The 17565-nt window shown below is 46.5% G+C and overlaps 1 protein-coding gene across 5 annotated transcripts in view; it reads left to right on the forward strand.

The window, feature by feature from the left end:
* The window catches only part of EEIG1 (estrogen-induced osteoclastogenesis regulator 1), a 49519-nt gene that overhangs the window by 23698 nt on the left and 8256 nt on the right, over positions 1-17565 (forward strand). For 4 of the 5 annotated variants that reach the window (XR_012648339.1, XM_075015364.1, XM_075015365.1 and 1 more), the window contains exons 3-8: positions 7010-7130; positions 7488-7517; positions 12508-12624; positions 13440-13486; positions 15840-15994; positions 17403-17507. Coding sequence is in view for 4 of the 5 variants with exons in the window: in XM_075015364.1 (XP_074871465.1) it covers positions 7010-7130; positions 7488-7517; positions 12508-12624; positions 13440-13486; positions 15840-15994; positions 17403-17507 (575 nt within the window). In the remaining variant the exon portion in view is untranslated. Of the gene's footprint in view, positions 1-7009; positions 7131-7487; positions 7518-9985; positions 10140-12507; positions 12625-13439; positions 13487-15839; positions 15995-17402; positions 17508-17565 lie in introns of those variants that run through there. The other variant, XM_075015368.1, reaches the window with a different exon arrangement.

Raw genomic sequence — 17565 nt, forward strand, 5'->3', positions numbered from 1 at the left:
GCAGGGAGAAGAAGCGAACAGCAGAATTGGGGTCTGAGGTGAGAAGCCAATGAGGTGGCTGCGGCTACTCAACTAGATTTCATCTTGTCCTGGTGTTATCAGAGCTGTTGTACAAAAAAGATGCTTGGAGAGGGGGGCCGTATGGTCCCATCTGAAATCTATTAACCCTGGAGTATCTCAGGCTTTAATGTGTTTACTGGATGCAGTTGGATTTGAACTCCTGTACAGCTTTTGACATGGTCTGTAACAGCATCTTCTGGCTCCATTTTTAGCCTTAGTGGATTTGAGCAGGATTTAAGTGTAGACATTGACCTCCATGAATACCTCCTGAAACTCAGCTCTGGGGAATGCCTCTGTCCCAGCTTTCTTGCTCTGCTGTACCACCCACCTCCACTCCAGAGGAAGAGAAGTGGGAGGGAAGAACTTTAAAATGGCAAATGGCTGCTCTAACCAGTCACATTTGTTATAGGAATCTGAGCTGGGAAGTGACTGGCTGACCTCTTTAACACAGTGTCAGTAACTTGATCTGACTTGGCTCTGGAAGGGTAATGTTTGCAGTGTTATCACTGGAGTATCTGTGAATGAAGTGGTGAACCAGTAAACAGGGCCTGGAGTACCATCTGCTGTGGGCATGCAGGCGGATTAGTGTTGCTGAGGAGCTGACACAGATCCAGAGCTTAGAAGGGTTTTCAGACCATGAACAACTGCACGAGGACACTACTGACTGTGAGCCTAGCAAATAATAAAGCTCCACTCCTAAGCTTAGAAGGTGAGAGGGCTAAATAAGGAACCCTGCTCATGGGGGAAATACTGGCATGCCGTGTCTCACTTAACACTTTGGCTTTCTGCCATTTCTGCTTTTGAGTGTAAAGCTTCTAGCAGTGCAGTGCAACATGTGTTGCACTACTGAAATGTCTGCCATAAAAAAAGATAAATTTCTTAAGGGTCTGTGGAGGGAAACTAAGTCTAACACATCCTGGCAACAGAGAGAAAGCTGTGCTAGTCTATATACTAGCGAAACAAAAAAGCAGTCAAGTAGCACTTTAGAGACTGAGATCATAGAACAGTGGTTCCCAACCTGGGGTCCATGGACAAGGGTATTGCAAGGGGTTTAGGGGAAAAAAATAGGAGAAATAAGTGATCATAGGAAATAAGTTTTGAATAAATTGCAAAGTTACAATCAATCATTTTAAAATTAACTATCTTCCAATAATGCTCTCCGAAAATCTATGTCATGGTTTCTTTTTTCATTTAACGAAGTGTACTTAGCAGCTAGAATTGACTCTGATGAGGGCCAATGAATGTTTTGGGGGGGGATTGGGGGTCCGCACTAGTGAAAAGGTTGGGAACCCCTGCCATCGAAGAATAATTGTGGAAAATACAAGGTACAGCTGTTTTCACTAGCAGTGTACTTCTTCAAGTTTCAAGTCAATGACAAACTCAGAGTTTAAATAACCAAAGGTCAGAAAGGATGAAAATTCCTCTCTTGGGTGTGCATGTTGGGATGTGTGGCTGGGCACATTTTGGAGAGACCAGGATCTGTCTATGGTCTCTTTGGGAGCTGAGCTAGTTTTCTGGTTAGCTCTTGCTCACATACAGGATGGCAGTCTTCACTGGTTCACAGATAGCCTTTATTCCATACCCAGCCTCTTCTGGTGGTATTTTCTGAATGCCCGTTTTAGCCATCTTGCAGTCCTGGCTGGCTTTGTGGCTTGCTGTAATAGTGCTGCTCTGTGCTTGGCAGACATGTAAATGTATTGTGCTTGGTGTAATGATCTATACTCTTGAATGTGAGACGCTTTCTGCCTTCCATCTCTAAGCCCCTTGTTCAGTAGAATCTGAACAAGGCCTAGCTTAGACAGAACCTTTGAGGTCTCATGACCGTCTTGCCAGCTTGTATATCGTGAATTACTATTAAGCTGCTGGGATGTCTCTCTGTATCCTTCCAACCACGTAATACTCTAGTGCCTTCAGTACATTGCACTATGGCACTAGATGGGGCAGACCGCTGGCTGGAAGGACGCAGAGGTGCATCCCATGGTCTTACCATCCACCAGGTTAGGGATATGTTAAATGGACAAGCTGGGATTTTGAGGTCCCTGAAGAAGCTCTTTCTTTAGACTCAGGCCTTCCACCCATTCTGCAAAAGATTGGCACTTACTGTGTGGGCTTGGTTTTGATTTCTCTTGTGCGACTGCTATAATTATTCTTCCAAAGCTATGTATATGCAGTTTATAAACCTGACTCTGTTCAGGATCTGAGTTTAGCTGGCAAGAGCTCCCATTCCTGGAGCGCAGAACAGACTGCAATAGACAGCTACTAAAATAAAACGTCTGAAGCTCCAGTGGTGAGCCTCTACCTATGTCCAGGCGTTGGTCTGATCTATTTCTGGCTCCTCAAGTATAGAGTAACGTTTGAAATTGGACACATATGTTTTAGGCTTATTTTTGTGTTACTCTGTGATTAGGATTGTGAGACGCCTCCCTCTTCATCTCCTTACTACGCTTCTGCCATCTCGCTGGTTTTTGTGTGTGATATTTTTTAATTGTAAACCTGGGAGTATCCCAAAGCTAAATACGGAACTGGGATTCATTCAAGGCCGCCTTTAAAACATGCTCCCTGTAATTATCTGCCCAATGACAACTTGATGCCAGCAGACGCACAGACAAGGTCTGCCACTCCATTAAACACCTGCATAGCCGAGCTGTTTAAAACTAGTCTTTTCTCTGAAAGAATTCAGCTTTATTCGTTCACTCTGCCTCTCAGGTTCTCCTTTTTAATGATGTGTAAGGGCTTTCTAACCTGCGAACACTGACCCCTTCCATCCTTTACACAAAACACCCCAAAACCAGAAACCTTCTGATCTTTTTTGTATGCCTGTCGGTCAGTTCTGTAGGGTAAAAATTTTGAAACTACAGAATATGCAGAGTTTGTAATAAATGGAATGATTTCAGCCAGTGATAGGATCAACCCACAACAGAGTTAATTTAACTCCTACTGAATGTCTAATATTGTACAAAAGTTGCACGTAGCCCAATCAACACTAGTGCTACTTTCTGAAGTAAGCCCCCTGAAGATGTTTCGTCTTTCAGCATCTCCTGGTTGAATCTTAGCGATGGGGTTGGTTCCATTTGACCATTCCACTGCTGGGTGAGGGATGCAAATTACACACACAAAAATGAATCTGTACCTTCTAACAGTAAATCTTACCAAAGAAAAATGTCTGAGGCTACTGAGAGCTCTGTGAATGCTGACCCGCTAAAGTGTAGTTTCAGAGGGGTAGGTCTTAGCTATATTATGCCTTACAAAGACAATTTCCCTGCCTTTTCATATTTGCAGGAATGACACACATTCCACTTCATTTGCTTAATTAACTATTCCTTCCCCTCTCACTCTCCCACACCGTCTATCTAAACCCTGGAGTCTGATTTTTTCCTCTGCATTTTCATCTGAAGAAATTGGGGGATTTTTACCCAGAAAAGGTCATGATCTGGTCCATATTTTTGTCTCTAAGCTGCCTCAGGGCTGCTTGTTGGTTGTGTCACTAAATTACAGTCATTCAAAATGTTTTGGGCTGGTGAACATTTACATGTGCAGCTACTTGCAATTAGATTTATTGGTACCAAGAAATTATTAAACCTGAATAGCATGAAAATCCATTCCTCCTTTTACTGGCCTATAGGGCCACACTTCACCCTTTAGTATGTTTCTGTGCACATCACATTAGTCACATGCTCCCTAACATTCTGTCCTATGAAAAGGAGCAACAAAGCCCTGTAGTATTGGTGAGGCAAAATGGCTGTCCCAAGTGAGTGAAGAGATGGTTTGTTTTGTGCTTGCAGTCAATAAAGGGCTTCATTTAGATGAGGGCTTAATTTGCCCATCTGTAAAATGGGCTAATGCCACCTGCTTAATAACAGGGTATGAAGCTGTTGAAATGTTGAAAGCATTCGATTTCCTTGGATGAAGTGCGATGTCATTATGTGAGACCTTTTTTCTCACATTGTCTCTTCTGTGTCAGTTCCTTACGTGACTTCCCCGAGGCAGACGGGATTCTCTTCTTTTGTTCTCCACCCCAGTTCCCCGAGTTGTATCACGGCCTTTCAGTCATTGCGTAGAATATGGACGTCTCCCTGCCTGGACGGTTGCAGGGCTTCCGTCAGCCCCAAATGACCCCTTTGGATCTCTGAGTCACGGCATTTTACATGTATTTTTGGCTGGCTGGATTCCTCTCTCGTCCTCTGACTTTTCCTTGCTGAGCTCTCGGCACTTGTGTTGCCTGCCATCAGTTGAGGTTTTAGGGCGTCACATAGGTCTGAGTTCTTTGAGTCATTCTACCCTCCTACCCCTACCCCATTTTCTTTATTTTTTTTAAACAGCAATTCTCTCAACTTGACTGGTGCTGAGGATGCTTTGTGAGGAAAAACTTTTCAGTCCCCTCTGAGGGAAGTACCACTTCTGCTCCCAACGTGTGGAGTAGTGATTTGAGCACAGGAGTAGGAACCAGGAACTCCTCAGATTTAATCTTAAGAGACTATGGTCCCTTAGTGACTAAGGTCAGGTCTACACTAGCCCTGAAAGTCAATTTGCGATACACCATTCTAGCTATGGCAATTGCGCAGCTAGAATCGACCTATCGGAAATCAACTTACTTGACTGTCTTCACTAAGAAAGATCGACTGGAACATTTCTCGCAATAGCAAGGAGTGCTGACCCCAGAGAAGTCAGGGTTTTTTGCATGTCCTTACCAGACTCAAACTCTGGAAGATCAACCCTGACCAGGGCGACCTTCACCGAATTGTAGACGAGCCCTTAGAGAAAAATCACCAGCTGGTCTTGTTTTCCTATCTGTAAAAGGGGACAAGGGCAGATTTAAGTATTTTTAAGCTACTAGTAATCACCCTATTCTCATTCCCAGCTAGATTCACCTTAGCCAGTTTATAGAAGCCCCCGGAATGGGAGGCTTCTTAGCCTTCACCTTGAAGTGTGGGTCAGACTATCCCAAGATAGGAACGGCATTGCGGGGGTTGCGGGCTGGCACTGAAGCTATTTCTTCCTCACACCTCTGATCTCATTATCTTGCGTTATGCCTGGGTGCCATAGTTGGAGACAGAGATTGCTTTTAATAAGTGAAGTACAGAACCGACTCAGAGCTCTGATTCCTTTCTCTTTGCACTGAGCTAGAAGCTGATTCCTGTGTTGATAATGCCTTTTGTTTCTCTTAGTTGGCCAAATCTATTGTCAAAGGGTCATTTGTGCCACACCCCAGATACCCTGAGAACTTAACTGGGTCAAGGTGGAGGCCTAAACAGTAAATAGATGAGCTCTGGCTTCCTGGTGTGCACAATGTGAGCACCACAGGTAGCCCCCGGGCAACCTCTCTCCATGGATATCCAAACCCTGCTTATTTTGGGGGCCTTGCAGAGGCAAGAATCTCCATCTGAGGCTGTATAAGTTACTATACTGGCAGTTCCCTTTTTGCCCCCATTTCTCTGGCCCAGGCTCTGGTAACTTGATTTAAACCCCATTCAGCTGCCTGGCAGTGCTTGGATTAGATAAGAGGCCTGGGTGTCTGCTTTCCCAGATTGCCCGACACCCTGGAGCACAGGTTCTCCTCTCTCCAGCTCCATTTCTCTTCCACCCAGCCAACCTCTGTTGCAGGTGCAGTGCGCATATCACAGAGCCAACCAGAGCACAGGAACTTTAGCTGGCGTGCTTTCGGTCTGTTTCCCCCCTGCTTTCTTTCCTGGGCTCCCCCTGGCAGTGGTTCTCAGCCTTTCCAGGTTAATGTACCCCTTTTGGAAGTCTGATTTTTGTCTTGTGTATCTCCAAAGTTCACCTCCATTTAAGAACTACTTTCAAAAATTAGACATAGGACAACACGCTATAGGGGAAAATTGTTTTTGCTCTCTCATTTTTGGCATAGAATTGTAAAAATCAGTTGGAATATAAATATTGTTCTTGTAACTCCAATATACTGTGTATAGATCAGTAGAAAGTCTAGTATGAAGTTTTAGTTTGTAGTGACTTCACTAGTGCTTTTTGTGTAGCCTGGAATAATTCTAGGCAAGTATCTAAATGAGTTAAAGAGCCAGCTTGGAAGGCGTCTGTCCCCCAGGGATATGCTTGGCCTCAGAATCACTGCTCTGAGGCTGCTGCTTTGACTAGAGCCCAGCATGAGAGCGCCATCGGGCCATAGGCAGCCTTGTGTAGGTAGTATGCTTGCCTTGTAAGGCAAGTGGTCAGATGTATGTCCAGGGCCATGCACTGGTCTAGCCAGCAGGATGGGCTAGAAACTAGTTCTTAAATTTGATTCCTCAGAGTTCAGCTCCATCCACACTGGCCGGCTAAGCAGGTTTAGCTGGAAAGGTTTAAATGCTGTCCCCAAACTCCGCTTTAAAGCTCAGCGGAGAGGAGATGTGTAGTCAGGTATGGGGTGTTAAACGGTAAAAAATGGTAAGCGTGAGTCTTACTGTTTAACTGACCCTTGTCAGTGAAGTCTACTGGCAGCCAGCCAGGCGAGCCGGCGCACCCCATCTCTGGAGAGGCCAATGGGCCAGGTGGTGGGACCCTGCAGCTATGGCAAGACCTTATGGCTGCAGCAGGGATGGGGTAGCAGGACTGAAGTCAAAATGGCTAACTGGTTTAGCACTCCCGTTTAACTGGGTCATTTAACAGACCGCATGTCTGCACGTGTATTTTGGAGAGATTCTTCCAGACTCCGAAATGACGGGCCCACATGCTAATGAGGAGTGGGAAATTTTACATCCTTGCCTCATTAGCATCTTCCGGACGACTCGTTACCATGCTGCTCCTGGAAGAAGTGGCACATGTAGACACAGCCCTTGTGTGGTCACTTCTGGCTGAGGTTGATTGAAAAGTCATTCAAAAGGTTCTTTGTAAATCAGGTAGCTCATCACAGCATTAGTTTCTGCAGCTGGGACTGGCTTGGTAGGCTTTGTATCTTTTCAGGCTTCTGCTTCTTGATATATAATTTTTCCCTCCACAGGGAGGAAGTTCAAGAGAACTGTGTCCGCTGGAAGAAGAAATTCACCTTTGTGTGTAAAATGAGTGCCAATCCTGCCACTGGTCTCCTGGATCCTTGCATCTGCCGAGTATCTGTGCGTAAGGTAAGTACACAACTCCACCTCTGACACAGGAGCATCTGCAAAGCCTAGATGTATTTGTATAGCGCCAAGTCTGCCTTGTTTTGGAGGCGTGGAAGGAATTCATGGGTATTGAATGGCAATCAGAAGCTGTATGCCTGGGCTAATTGACTGAAAATACTCAAAGCCCTTCCTTCATGCATCCCCTGCAGTGCTAGTTGGGGTGGTGGTGGGGAGCTAAAGAAGTGGAGCCCTGAGTGCCAGGGAGGGGTGCAGTCCTGAATGCCTGTTCTTGCCCTGACAGTATGATGAGTTTCCTTTTGTTCCCATGGTTAAGCTGATAGCTCCTTTTCCTGTTTTTCTTCTTGTTTCCCATTGCAGGAACTGAAGGGTGGAAAAACCTACTCCAAGGTAAGATCAAAAAGCCTGCAAAAGGAGTAGAAAGCTGAGCTGTCCTGTGTTCGTTCAGCACTTCTAGCCCACCAGTGTCCTGAGAAATGGTCAGTAGTGGAATTTCTCAGGAAGCAGGGCTGTGTTTGTGTAAAGCGCTCAAAAGAGAGAGCTGTTGTAGTTGGGGATGGAACTAATTTATTTCCCCACAACTAATGGACTCTGACTTGCTGGGACATAATCTAGATCCCACTGAACATGAAAATTCTAGAGACGTGACTGATGCAAAACCACTGACCCGCAGATCCTTAAACTTTGAGGACAGATGTGAACTCTGCTGCTTGGAGTCATCCCTTCTGAACACACACACAAAATGTAGAATCTGTTACCCTGTGCTTACCAGAACACTGTCGCCAGCTTGGACAGCAGCTAACCATGTTAGCTGTCCCTTAGAACTGAAGCCTGGAGCTTAGCTGGAGCTCTCTATGCAACCAGGTGTGTTCATGGAGAGCATTGTAGACTTGGAAGGGATGAAGAGGTTGATTAGCCAAGGGGTTATATTGGGGAACTGATTCGTCTTCACCTTCTGTCAGGCATGGTATGTGTGAAACCTCATGCACTGCAGTAGAAGCAATGGGCTGAGAGTCTCTTCTGTCCTTGATCCTCTTGGAGGAAGGAGAAATTGGGCTTGTTTAAGAGTTGTGAATCTGCAGGGGGCCCAGAGCAGCTGCTTGAACATGGAGGCTGGTCTTTGGCCTCTGTGAAATGAGTTGATAGTGCCCAGTAGGCAGGTGTTCTTGCTACATGAAGTCCCATTGCAGTTTGCTCCACTTGGCACCTTTATTGGCAGTGTCTTAGGCCCAGGATAAAATCCACTTGGGGGGCTGTACGAAGCTCTCGCCCTTACATGTGGGTGGAAGATGTGGGTTACCGCCCATGGTGTTCCTGTGCTGTGGCTAATTATGACCTCGAAACTGTCCCTCTGTTTCTCACTCATTAAATTCACATTTAGAAAACCGTTCTTACACTCTGTAGAGCAGCTCACCTGGCCAGAGAGCCACACAGCTGGAGTGCATGCCATGCAGCTAACCAAGTACATGCATGCCTCTTCCCTCTTTAGTCTAGGCCCTGAACTTTCCCTACCACTTGAAGTGTTGGACTGGAAGAGCCTTGGGGCCGGGGGAGAGTGGGCTGTCACTGCAGGGTTACTCTAGGCTTTTACTTCTGGGTGTTGCCCTAGCCCCTCTGCCTGCACAGAGACAGGTGCTCCTGATCTGAGTTAAGCGGTGTTCAGTTTAGTGATGCTTTAACTCTGGGGTATCTGGCCTGTCCTATGCCATAAGCTAAAGCCTCAGGGCTGCTTTTATTTGCGCTGATACCCTTCAGCAGGGGTGCAGTTTACAACTTTCCAAGGTGTAGTTCCAGAATTTGATCCTTTGATCACTATGTACGGTCGGGATGCTGGTGCTAGTTTTTAAAGCCACTAAGAGTCCTGCTGACAACAGCTGCATTAATAAATAAAGACATGGAGCTTTACTGTTTAGGTGGTGGTTGGGAGCATTAGCTGGTCTTTTGTTAATTCACGGGTGACCTGGTTTAGAGCAAGCTCTCAGCTACGTGGGGCTGAGCTCCTGCCTTGCATGCTGATGGAAAATCAGCTCACGTGCCACTCTTGGCACCTCTGCCAGGGCTTGCTGACCCCTGCCCTACAGCAAAGTGGGCACGTTAAACCACTCAAGTGCTGATAATCCTCCAGTGCTTTCCCAGAAAGACAAACAACTCCTCCTCCAATTTACTGGGAAGATCACGGAGTGCCTGCTACAACACAAAATGACCAGAGAATCTGCCCCAGGAGTCCTGGCAACACACAGGTGATGCAGTATGACTGAGAATGCTGTGCAGCGTGGTTTCTCCTCGCTGGCCTAGGTAAACCCAAATGCCACTCGCCCAAGTTAACTCTGCAGTGAAAACCTACCTCGAGATAATCAGAGGTATGCTAAGTGGTGTCTGGGTTCTGGGCCTCAGCACGTTGCAAGCAGATATATGTCCTTCCCAAACTTCAGAACTTTTTGTCTCTTTACAAACTCATAACTGTGCTCAGTGGAAGGAAGTCTCCTGAGCTGTGATGAGATATCGCCTGCCGTTAATGAGGACACTGGCTCCTTCTGAACATTCACCCCAGGTCTGCTTCCAAAGCAGCTAGGAAGCACTGAGACTCATTTGCTGATACTTCCAGATGCCTTTCTGCAGAGGGCAGGCGTTGGGTTTGGGCTTGATATTAATACCAGCGCGGGAGGGTGGGGCGGGACCGGAGGTGTTATGGAGCTGGGCCAGCAGGATGTGCTGCTGAAGTGGAAACTTCCCTCCCTCGCACCCTTTTGTCCCTAAACCGGATGAAAATGCCGCCAGCTGGCTGGAAAAATGAGGGAACTGCTCAGAAAGGTTACGGCTGAGAATATCCTTTCATTAAGGGATCCTTCCTCCCGCAGCATCTGCCGTTCCAGCAGGCACCTCTCTGCACTGGGAGTCTGCTTCCTGGGAAAAGTTCCTGGCCCCAGCATGCTGCGCAAAGCTTTGCGTCCGTTTGTATGCTGACAGGCCGTTGGACCAGTCACATGTCTTCTGAGAGAGGGTGGCCAAGAGGTTCGTATCTGTGCATTGGATGGTAGGTGTCGAGGTTGGTCCACGCATGGAGAGAGCTGCTGTGTAATTGTATCTGATTGGTGTAGTCATGCCAGTGAGCCCAGTTCAACAGCATTTAAAACAGCACTGTTCTCCTTGTGGTAGTGTTCCTGCTATGGTTTACTTTAACCAGCAGGGAACTTCTGGGTTTAACCCAACCTACTAACACATGTCAGCTACATCTGCCTTGGCCACACTAAGATTTTACTGCGTATTAGCTCGGAAGTGATGTAGGGGCTAACGCTGGGTTAACAAAGACAAGGCCTTGATCCTGGAGCTACTTAGCACTGAAACCTCATCATTCTCTCCTCCTTGAACCCACTCTCTGTTCAGTGGGCTGTTGATTTGCTCCACAGTGTAGTGAGAGGACTGAGAGACGATTTAACTGTCTGTGCGGGTGAGTGGGGGCGGGAAGGGTTATTTCTTAGCTTTTGATTCTCTCAAGAAGAAACATCTTTTCTTGTTGCTCTTCTGGCCATGCACTTTGCTCTTCTTTCTCTTCTCACTCTGTGCCTGCAGCCCTCTTCAGGGGGGTGCCAGGGACAAAGATAGCGTGTCATGACTTTGTGCCTTCTCCTTAATCTCTTGACCATCAGAGAAGTCCCAGCCTCCCTTCTTATCCCTGAGTCATCATTCTGCCAGTACATCCCAGCTGTTGTTTAGAACTCAGCTTCCTCTATTCCAAATACAAAGTTCACACAGTACTTACTAACAGACTGATTCACAGTGCCACTCTAATCACCTGAGAGCTTCCACCTGTTAGCATGGTGCTGATCCAGGCTCATAATTCACTGGTCCAACACATTCTAATAGAACCTACCTGAATTCTGCAGCCGTGTCCCAGGTTGCAGGTAGAACAGTGGTTACAATTCTTTTTCGGGGGAGAAGTAGTGATGAATTTGGGTCAGTCTTTTGATTTCAACCGCAGAAGGAATAGCCCTGTCCCCTTTGAGCATGTTGATTGACTCTCTCACCTAGACAATGATCACAACAACTCTTCAAAGCACCAGGAGTACAGAAACACGTAACTGCTGCTTTCTTACTCAGGTTATTCTATGTTCTCCTGTCACCACAGTAGTAATGTGTATCTGGTTTTGCTGCTTTCCCTCCTGTCTGCTCAACCCGTGGTTTTGGTTTTGCATTCTCCCTCAACCGGAGTCACTTTCTTCTCCAAATCATACTTCTCGTAAACTAGAGAGACCGTAACTAAAAACCTCCAAAAACTTTCCTTTTCCTTCCTGTCCGTCAGACTCTCTCTCTTGGTTGGCTGACCACTAAGGGTGGGAGGAAACACTGTTCCAGGTGCACCCTAAAGTTCCCTGTAAACTGAGCATGTGGGCAGCCATCCAGGAGAGATTCAGGTGCCGTCCAGCACCCACAGCCGGCATCATGTGTTTCTATTGGCGGTGCACATCCACACGCCAAAATGTATTCTGCCCAGGGATGGAAGAAAACAGAGGGAACACTGACACACCCTATAAAAATGGCTAAACTCTAGGGTAGGGGTCAGAAACCACCAGCCCAGGTGCCAAGAGTGGCACATGAGTCAGGAGCTCAGCCCCACCCCGCCTCCCCCATGCAGCCGGGAGCTTGCTCAAAGCCGTGTGGATTAACAAAAGACCAGCTGATGCTACGAACCACCCCCTACATGGTAAAGCTCTGCATCTTCATTTATTTATTAATGAAGCTGTTTTAAGTAGGACTGTTAGTGACTTTGAAAAGTATCACTGGCCCTTGGACCGTACATAGAGCTCAAATGGTCAAATTTCAGCACTCCGCCTCAGAAAGCTTGCTGACCTCAGCTCTAGGACATGTACCAGAAAGCGCCTGGGGCTTGTTGTTTGGCCAGAGAGGTTTATCACTGTATATCTACAGTTAAAGTGACTTCTAGCTTGCTTTTCTGATAGTCTCATTCTTGTTTCTGAGAAACAACGTGTCAGTTTCATCTAAAACAATACCCTTTCATCTCTTGGGTTGCAGGCTCCAGTGCATTCTGGGATGTCATAGTCATAGTACAAAGAGTGCCTTATTGTGTGTGTGTGTGTGTGTGATTCTGTTTTTTCCACATCACTGACCTAGTGCCTTCCACGTCCTTGGTTATGCAACAGCCGCAGGCTGGTTAACACTGTCCTAGCCAGAGCTACCAGTGTGATTGCTTCCTGCAGACTCCCTTTCCATGCTCGAGAGTAGATGTTGATGGGTAACCACAATGGCACAGTAGCCTGCGTGGGCATCTGCCCTGTAACCCGCATGTTCTCTCACTTTGTTCTGTGTGTGAGATGCTCTGTCTCTTTATTGAGCTTTTTCCTGTGTTTTCTCTTGGCCACAGCTGGGTTTTGCTGACCTCAACCTGGCAGAATTTGCTGGCTCTGGTTTCACTGTCCGATGCTGCTTGCTGGAAGGGTATGACACCAAGAACACTCGGCAGGATAACTCCATCCTAAAGGTACGTAGTCAGTGTCCTAGTGGGAGGGGATTTCAGTGTACGCTGCATTCTTCAGAAATCCCACCTGAATGCGTAGTACAGAATTTTTTTCCCAGCCTTCCCGTTTGCCGCCTCATGGGGTGTGTAGCACAGAATCACCAGGCTGGGGAGAGGTGAGCAGTTTCTCACTTTTGCACAGAGCAGTCCCTCATGGATTGAGGTGTACAGAGATGCAGTTGTACAGTAGCAGTCTCATAACATCCTGTATTTGTGGAGAAAACGTGAGCAGGAAGAAAGTCTGGAGTGCGCTGTCGGAGCAGCTATTGCAACAGCTTTCTGAACAGGAGATGCTGACACGTCATGGCTGTAGTGATGCTAATGGCTTAAAATAATGCCCTGCTGCATCCCCAGGCCCACTGATGGACGGGGGAATTGCCACAGGGCCCAGAAATTCAAAGGGGCCCAGGGCTTCCAGTGGTTGCAGGCCCCCGGCCTTTAAAATTGGTACTGGAGCACCACTCCACATGGCTCTGAAGACTGGGAGGAAGCTAGTACTGTGGTCCAGGCAGTAGTGAGGGCTGGCTGTTCCAGCGCCTCCCCCACGAGGCCTTGCCCCTCCCAGGACACAGTCTTCTTCCCACCCACACCTTGTGTATCCCTCAACATTACTTCTGTGGATCAGCTAGACTACCTCTGTCTTCCACAAAGTACTGTGCAAATTCACAGTTCCTTCATCCCATATCACAGGACCCAATGCTTCCATCCCCACTGATGCCTGACTGGCTTGGGGGGAATTAGCAGTTCCTAATGACCTGTATCATTCCTATCTCCCTTAGGTCACAATTGGAATGTCCCTGCTCTCTGGAGACCCCTGCTTCAAAACGTGAGTTGTTGGGTCATATTCCACTCCTGTGGGGCCTGTTGCATGTGCACCGAGTCCTAGAGTCCTTGGGAACATTTAATGGGTTTTTGGCTTCCTGGCTGTTTCCTGCAGGGCGGTGCTGTGTACCCTGAGCTGGTCTAGATCTCTGATAGAGCCCAGTGACGTACAAATATGATCCTGCGTGTCTTATCTATCGATCACGTAGGCGGTTTTATAAATCAGTAGAAGTACCGTAGGGGTTTAAAAAGCTCACAACTGGGAATTTGCATTCTCTCCTTAGCTCTGCCAAAGACTCTGTATGACGTAGGTAGGTCATTTCTTTTCCTTTATGCTTGTTTATCCATCTGTAAAGTGGCGAAAATGTTTGGGTCACAGTCATGTTTGAAAAGAGTTTCTAGATTTACCGATAGAAGGCTTTATACAAGTTCAAGGTCACTTTTTGACTTTTTAGAACTCCTAGCTAGTGTTATCTGCTACTTAATATTCATTTTCAACAATTTTGACTGTATCAAGACAGCAATGATCTACAAATGAACAGGTGAGATAAACCATGAAAAGACTTCCTAAAGTGTGCTTCCCTTTTGGTTTCTTTACTGTTTTATGTTGGTGAAAGGAAGCATATTTTTTAAAAATTACTTTTCAACCTGAAAATATCCAGAATATAGTCTTGGTTTGTTTCCTCCCCTCCTAGACTGGTTTTGGTGGAGGACTTTTTTTCAAGGCAGGTGGTGATGGGAAGTGGTCCTAGATGTGATTTGTTTGTCTACCTTAATTGAAGATACACTTTCTCCCAGTGCAAGGCATTGGAGACTGTTAGCAGCAAATGCCAGAGCTGTCCATATGAGCTGTAACTTTGTCATTTTGTAAGTGGCAGTAATCAATCATAAGGCATTGGAGAGAAATTTCACTATAGAAGGCAGTGTCTTTGAGAGCTGCAAAATAATGCTGGTATGAGACCTTAATGTTGTTTTGCAGTATTTACATCGTGACATCATGACAATGCATGAATACAGTAAATCAAAACCACAGCAAATCCGTTATGCTGTAATGTCAAAACATCCTGTCTGAGTTACATGTGTTTCTCTTTGTGACTGTTCAACAAAATAACTTTTGCTGCACAAAACAAACCGGTAGTCATGTAGAACTTTAAAGACTAGTAGAATAATTTATTAGGTGATGAGCTTTAATGGGACAGACCCACTTCTTCAGAGCTGGAAATAGTGCCACTATTCAGTCTTCACACTACACTTAATATTTTGGTGGTGTAATAATGTCAGTTACAGGTGTGACTTTTTAACAACCTATTGATGTTGGCATAAACCTTATAATAGATGGATTTATACTTGCAAAATTAGCTTGTGTAGCTTATTTTGTTTGGTATAAACTGTACCTGAAAAAGAACTTTTCTACTGTGACAAGCTGTATCTAAACTAGGATGGTTCACCTTGTCTTCTAAATGCACTTTTTTTATGGGGGTGCATGTGCTTCCAAAGATTATAGCTGTTAGTAGACAGTTCTGGTGTCTGCTCTTTTTAAAAAAGGGATTGAAAAATTCAGAAAGGACCCAGAGGAGACCAAAAGAAACTTGCAGTGAGAGAATGAAGACTTGCAAGCTGTTTATCTAAAACTCTGAAGAGATGACTTTTTATTACAGGGTGTACGTGACTTGGTAGGGAGAAAATGTAGGTCAGATACTAAAGAGATCCATCAGAAAGGCATAACAAGAACCAGGAGCTAGAAGTTAAAAACGAATTAAATTGAGATTAGAAACAAGGCACACACTTACCAGGGAAGGTAATGTAGCCACTGGAACAGACTTACCAAGGGAAGAGGTGGATTCTCTGTGTTCAGAGCTCTTCAAATCAAGCTGCTTTTCTGGAGGGATATGCTTCAGTCAGTCACAAATTATAGGGTTTAATTGAGGTCTAACAGAGAAATTCTCTGGCCTGAGTTACTCCAGTGGTCACTCTGAATGAATTTGATTGTTCCTTCTGGCCATAATAGCTAAAAAATAGTCTGATGGGTTTTTTTCCAACTGATCTCTTGAGAGGACAAAAGATTGTTTTTGGTTTGGTTTTTTTTTTGAATTTCTTGTCATGTAGTAACTTTGCTTGTTTCTCTGGCCACTGTAGACTTTAAAGCTCAACAAAGGCCTCAGTTTCTAATGTAAAATCAAGCAGAAAGGCAAAGGTTTTTCTGGGTTCGTTGTTTACAAAAGCCTTGCAGACTTCCATCCATCCCTACAAGGAATCAAGAGGGGGATGGCCCCTTCGTTAGTCACCTCCTAAAGCCGCCAGTTCTGCTTGAGTAACGTGTGTCACGTCTGATGTCCTGTCTTTCGGCTTTATTGCAGGCCTCCTTCCACAGCCAAATCCATCACCATCCCGGGTCAAGACTCATCCCTGCAGTTGACCTGTAAGGGTGAGGGGACTACCAGTAGCACCAGCGGCTCCGCCACTATCGGAGCTGCGCGTCAGGCCAAGTCAAGACCCACCATTCTCAGTTCAGGTACAGGCCCTTTGTTCTCCAGACTGGTATGGCCCTTGTTGTGCCCGGACTCCCATTTGCTTCCTCCAGAAGTTGCAGGGTTCAGGAAGCACTGCACAGCATGCTCTCCTTCCCCTATCCTATTGTCTTTGCTAATTAAGAACCTGCCAGACTCTCTTAAATGTAGCTGAGCAGTGGGAGCATGAAAATCTGCAGCACGTGTATCTTGCTCAACCATGAAGATTAAGCCATTTCTTCTTGCTGCCAGGGTCTGACTTGCTGCGTGGCTTGCAATCCTCTCTAAGGTGCCCAGCGCTTTGGAGCCTCCTCCAGGCAATGGCATTTAACACTGTTCACCACTTTGCTGCTGTTTGCTCAGGCTGATGTTTAAAAGCTGCACAGAACTTTGCTAGTGCCTCAGCGCCTGAGAGCTAATGGCCTCGTTCCAGCTGCTGAAGCAGAGTTTTTAGACTTCCATTTCTCAAGGACATTGCAGTCTCCCAGAGCTCCCCTCCAAATGGACTGTGACAGATGTATAGTGCACCAAAATCTGGAGATGCTCCGTTCCCCAGAATGATGAGAAAAACCTGGTGTGCATGTTTACCCAAGAGACCAAAACTGCTCCTTAGAATCCTGGCACGTGCAGGCAGGGATGGAGAAACTGGGAAGTTCAGAGGTAACACTCAAAGGTGGTGCAAATGACGGAAGTCACCCCTCAGAGAGCAGAAGCGGGGAAGCAGTTACTGCCCTTGTCTTGACATCATATGTCTGTCTGTCCTGCTCAGCCTCACCCTTCAGCTGAGTTCCAGTCTGACGTTGACCGTCTGTGACTTGGGCCCTACATCTGGCTTCATACCTGTGTCCATGAGGGAAAGATGTATTCAGAGCCTGGACTGGCAGTCTGCCTCACTCTTGTCAGCCTGTCACAAACTCAGTGCATTTCTCTACCTGTTGGGATTGTCCTGCGTCTTGGTTGGAGCTTTGGGAATTTGCCCCTTTGGGGTTTGTACCTTCCTCTGTCCCTCTTCCTTGAAAAGCCTTTGCAGCATGCCAGGCTGCTTTCAGTTTGAGTAGTGAGGAGTCAGACCCCTGGCAGGGCGTGCACCAAGCTGGCTTCAGACTTCCATAAGTAAAAAATTATTTTTGTAATAGCTTCACACCTGACCCCTTTGCTCCCTGTGCATGAGTGATTGGAGGTTCCTGGTGTTTCCGGATGTGGGCTCCCCATCAGCCACTGGAAAGGGTAGCTACTGACAACCTCTCACTGCTACCATCATAAATGGTCCCTGGCAGCTTCTAGCTCTGTGCAGGTCAGGTCAGAGCCACAGGTGCACCTTTGCCTGGCCTAACAGCCTTCCCATCCAGCCTGTCTGTAGGAAGTGGTGAACTAGCTGGTGGAGAGATAACATGGGCGCTTCGTATTTGCCAGGTGTTCCAGAGGAGCCGGACCAGAATCTGTCCAGTCCAGAGGAAGTGTTCCACTCGGGGCATTCGCGGAACTCCAGTTACGCCAGCCAGCAGTCCAAAATCTCTGGTAATTGCTGACCTGCTGACCTTTGGCATCTGTGTCCAGGAAGGCGCAGGTCTTCAGA

Source organism: Carettochelys insculpta, chromosome 21, assembly GCF_033958435.1.
Source record: "Carettochelys insculpta isolate YL-2023 chromosome 21, ASM3395843v1, whole genome shotgun sequence".
In the NCBI taxonomy this organism is placed as follows: domain Eukaryota; kingdom Metazoa; phylum Chordata; order Testudines; family Carettochelyidae; genus Carettochelys; species Carettochelys insculpta.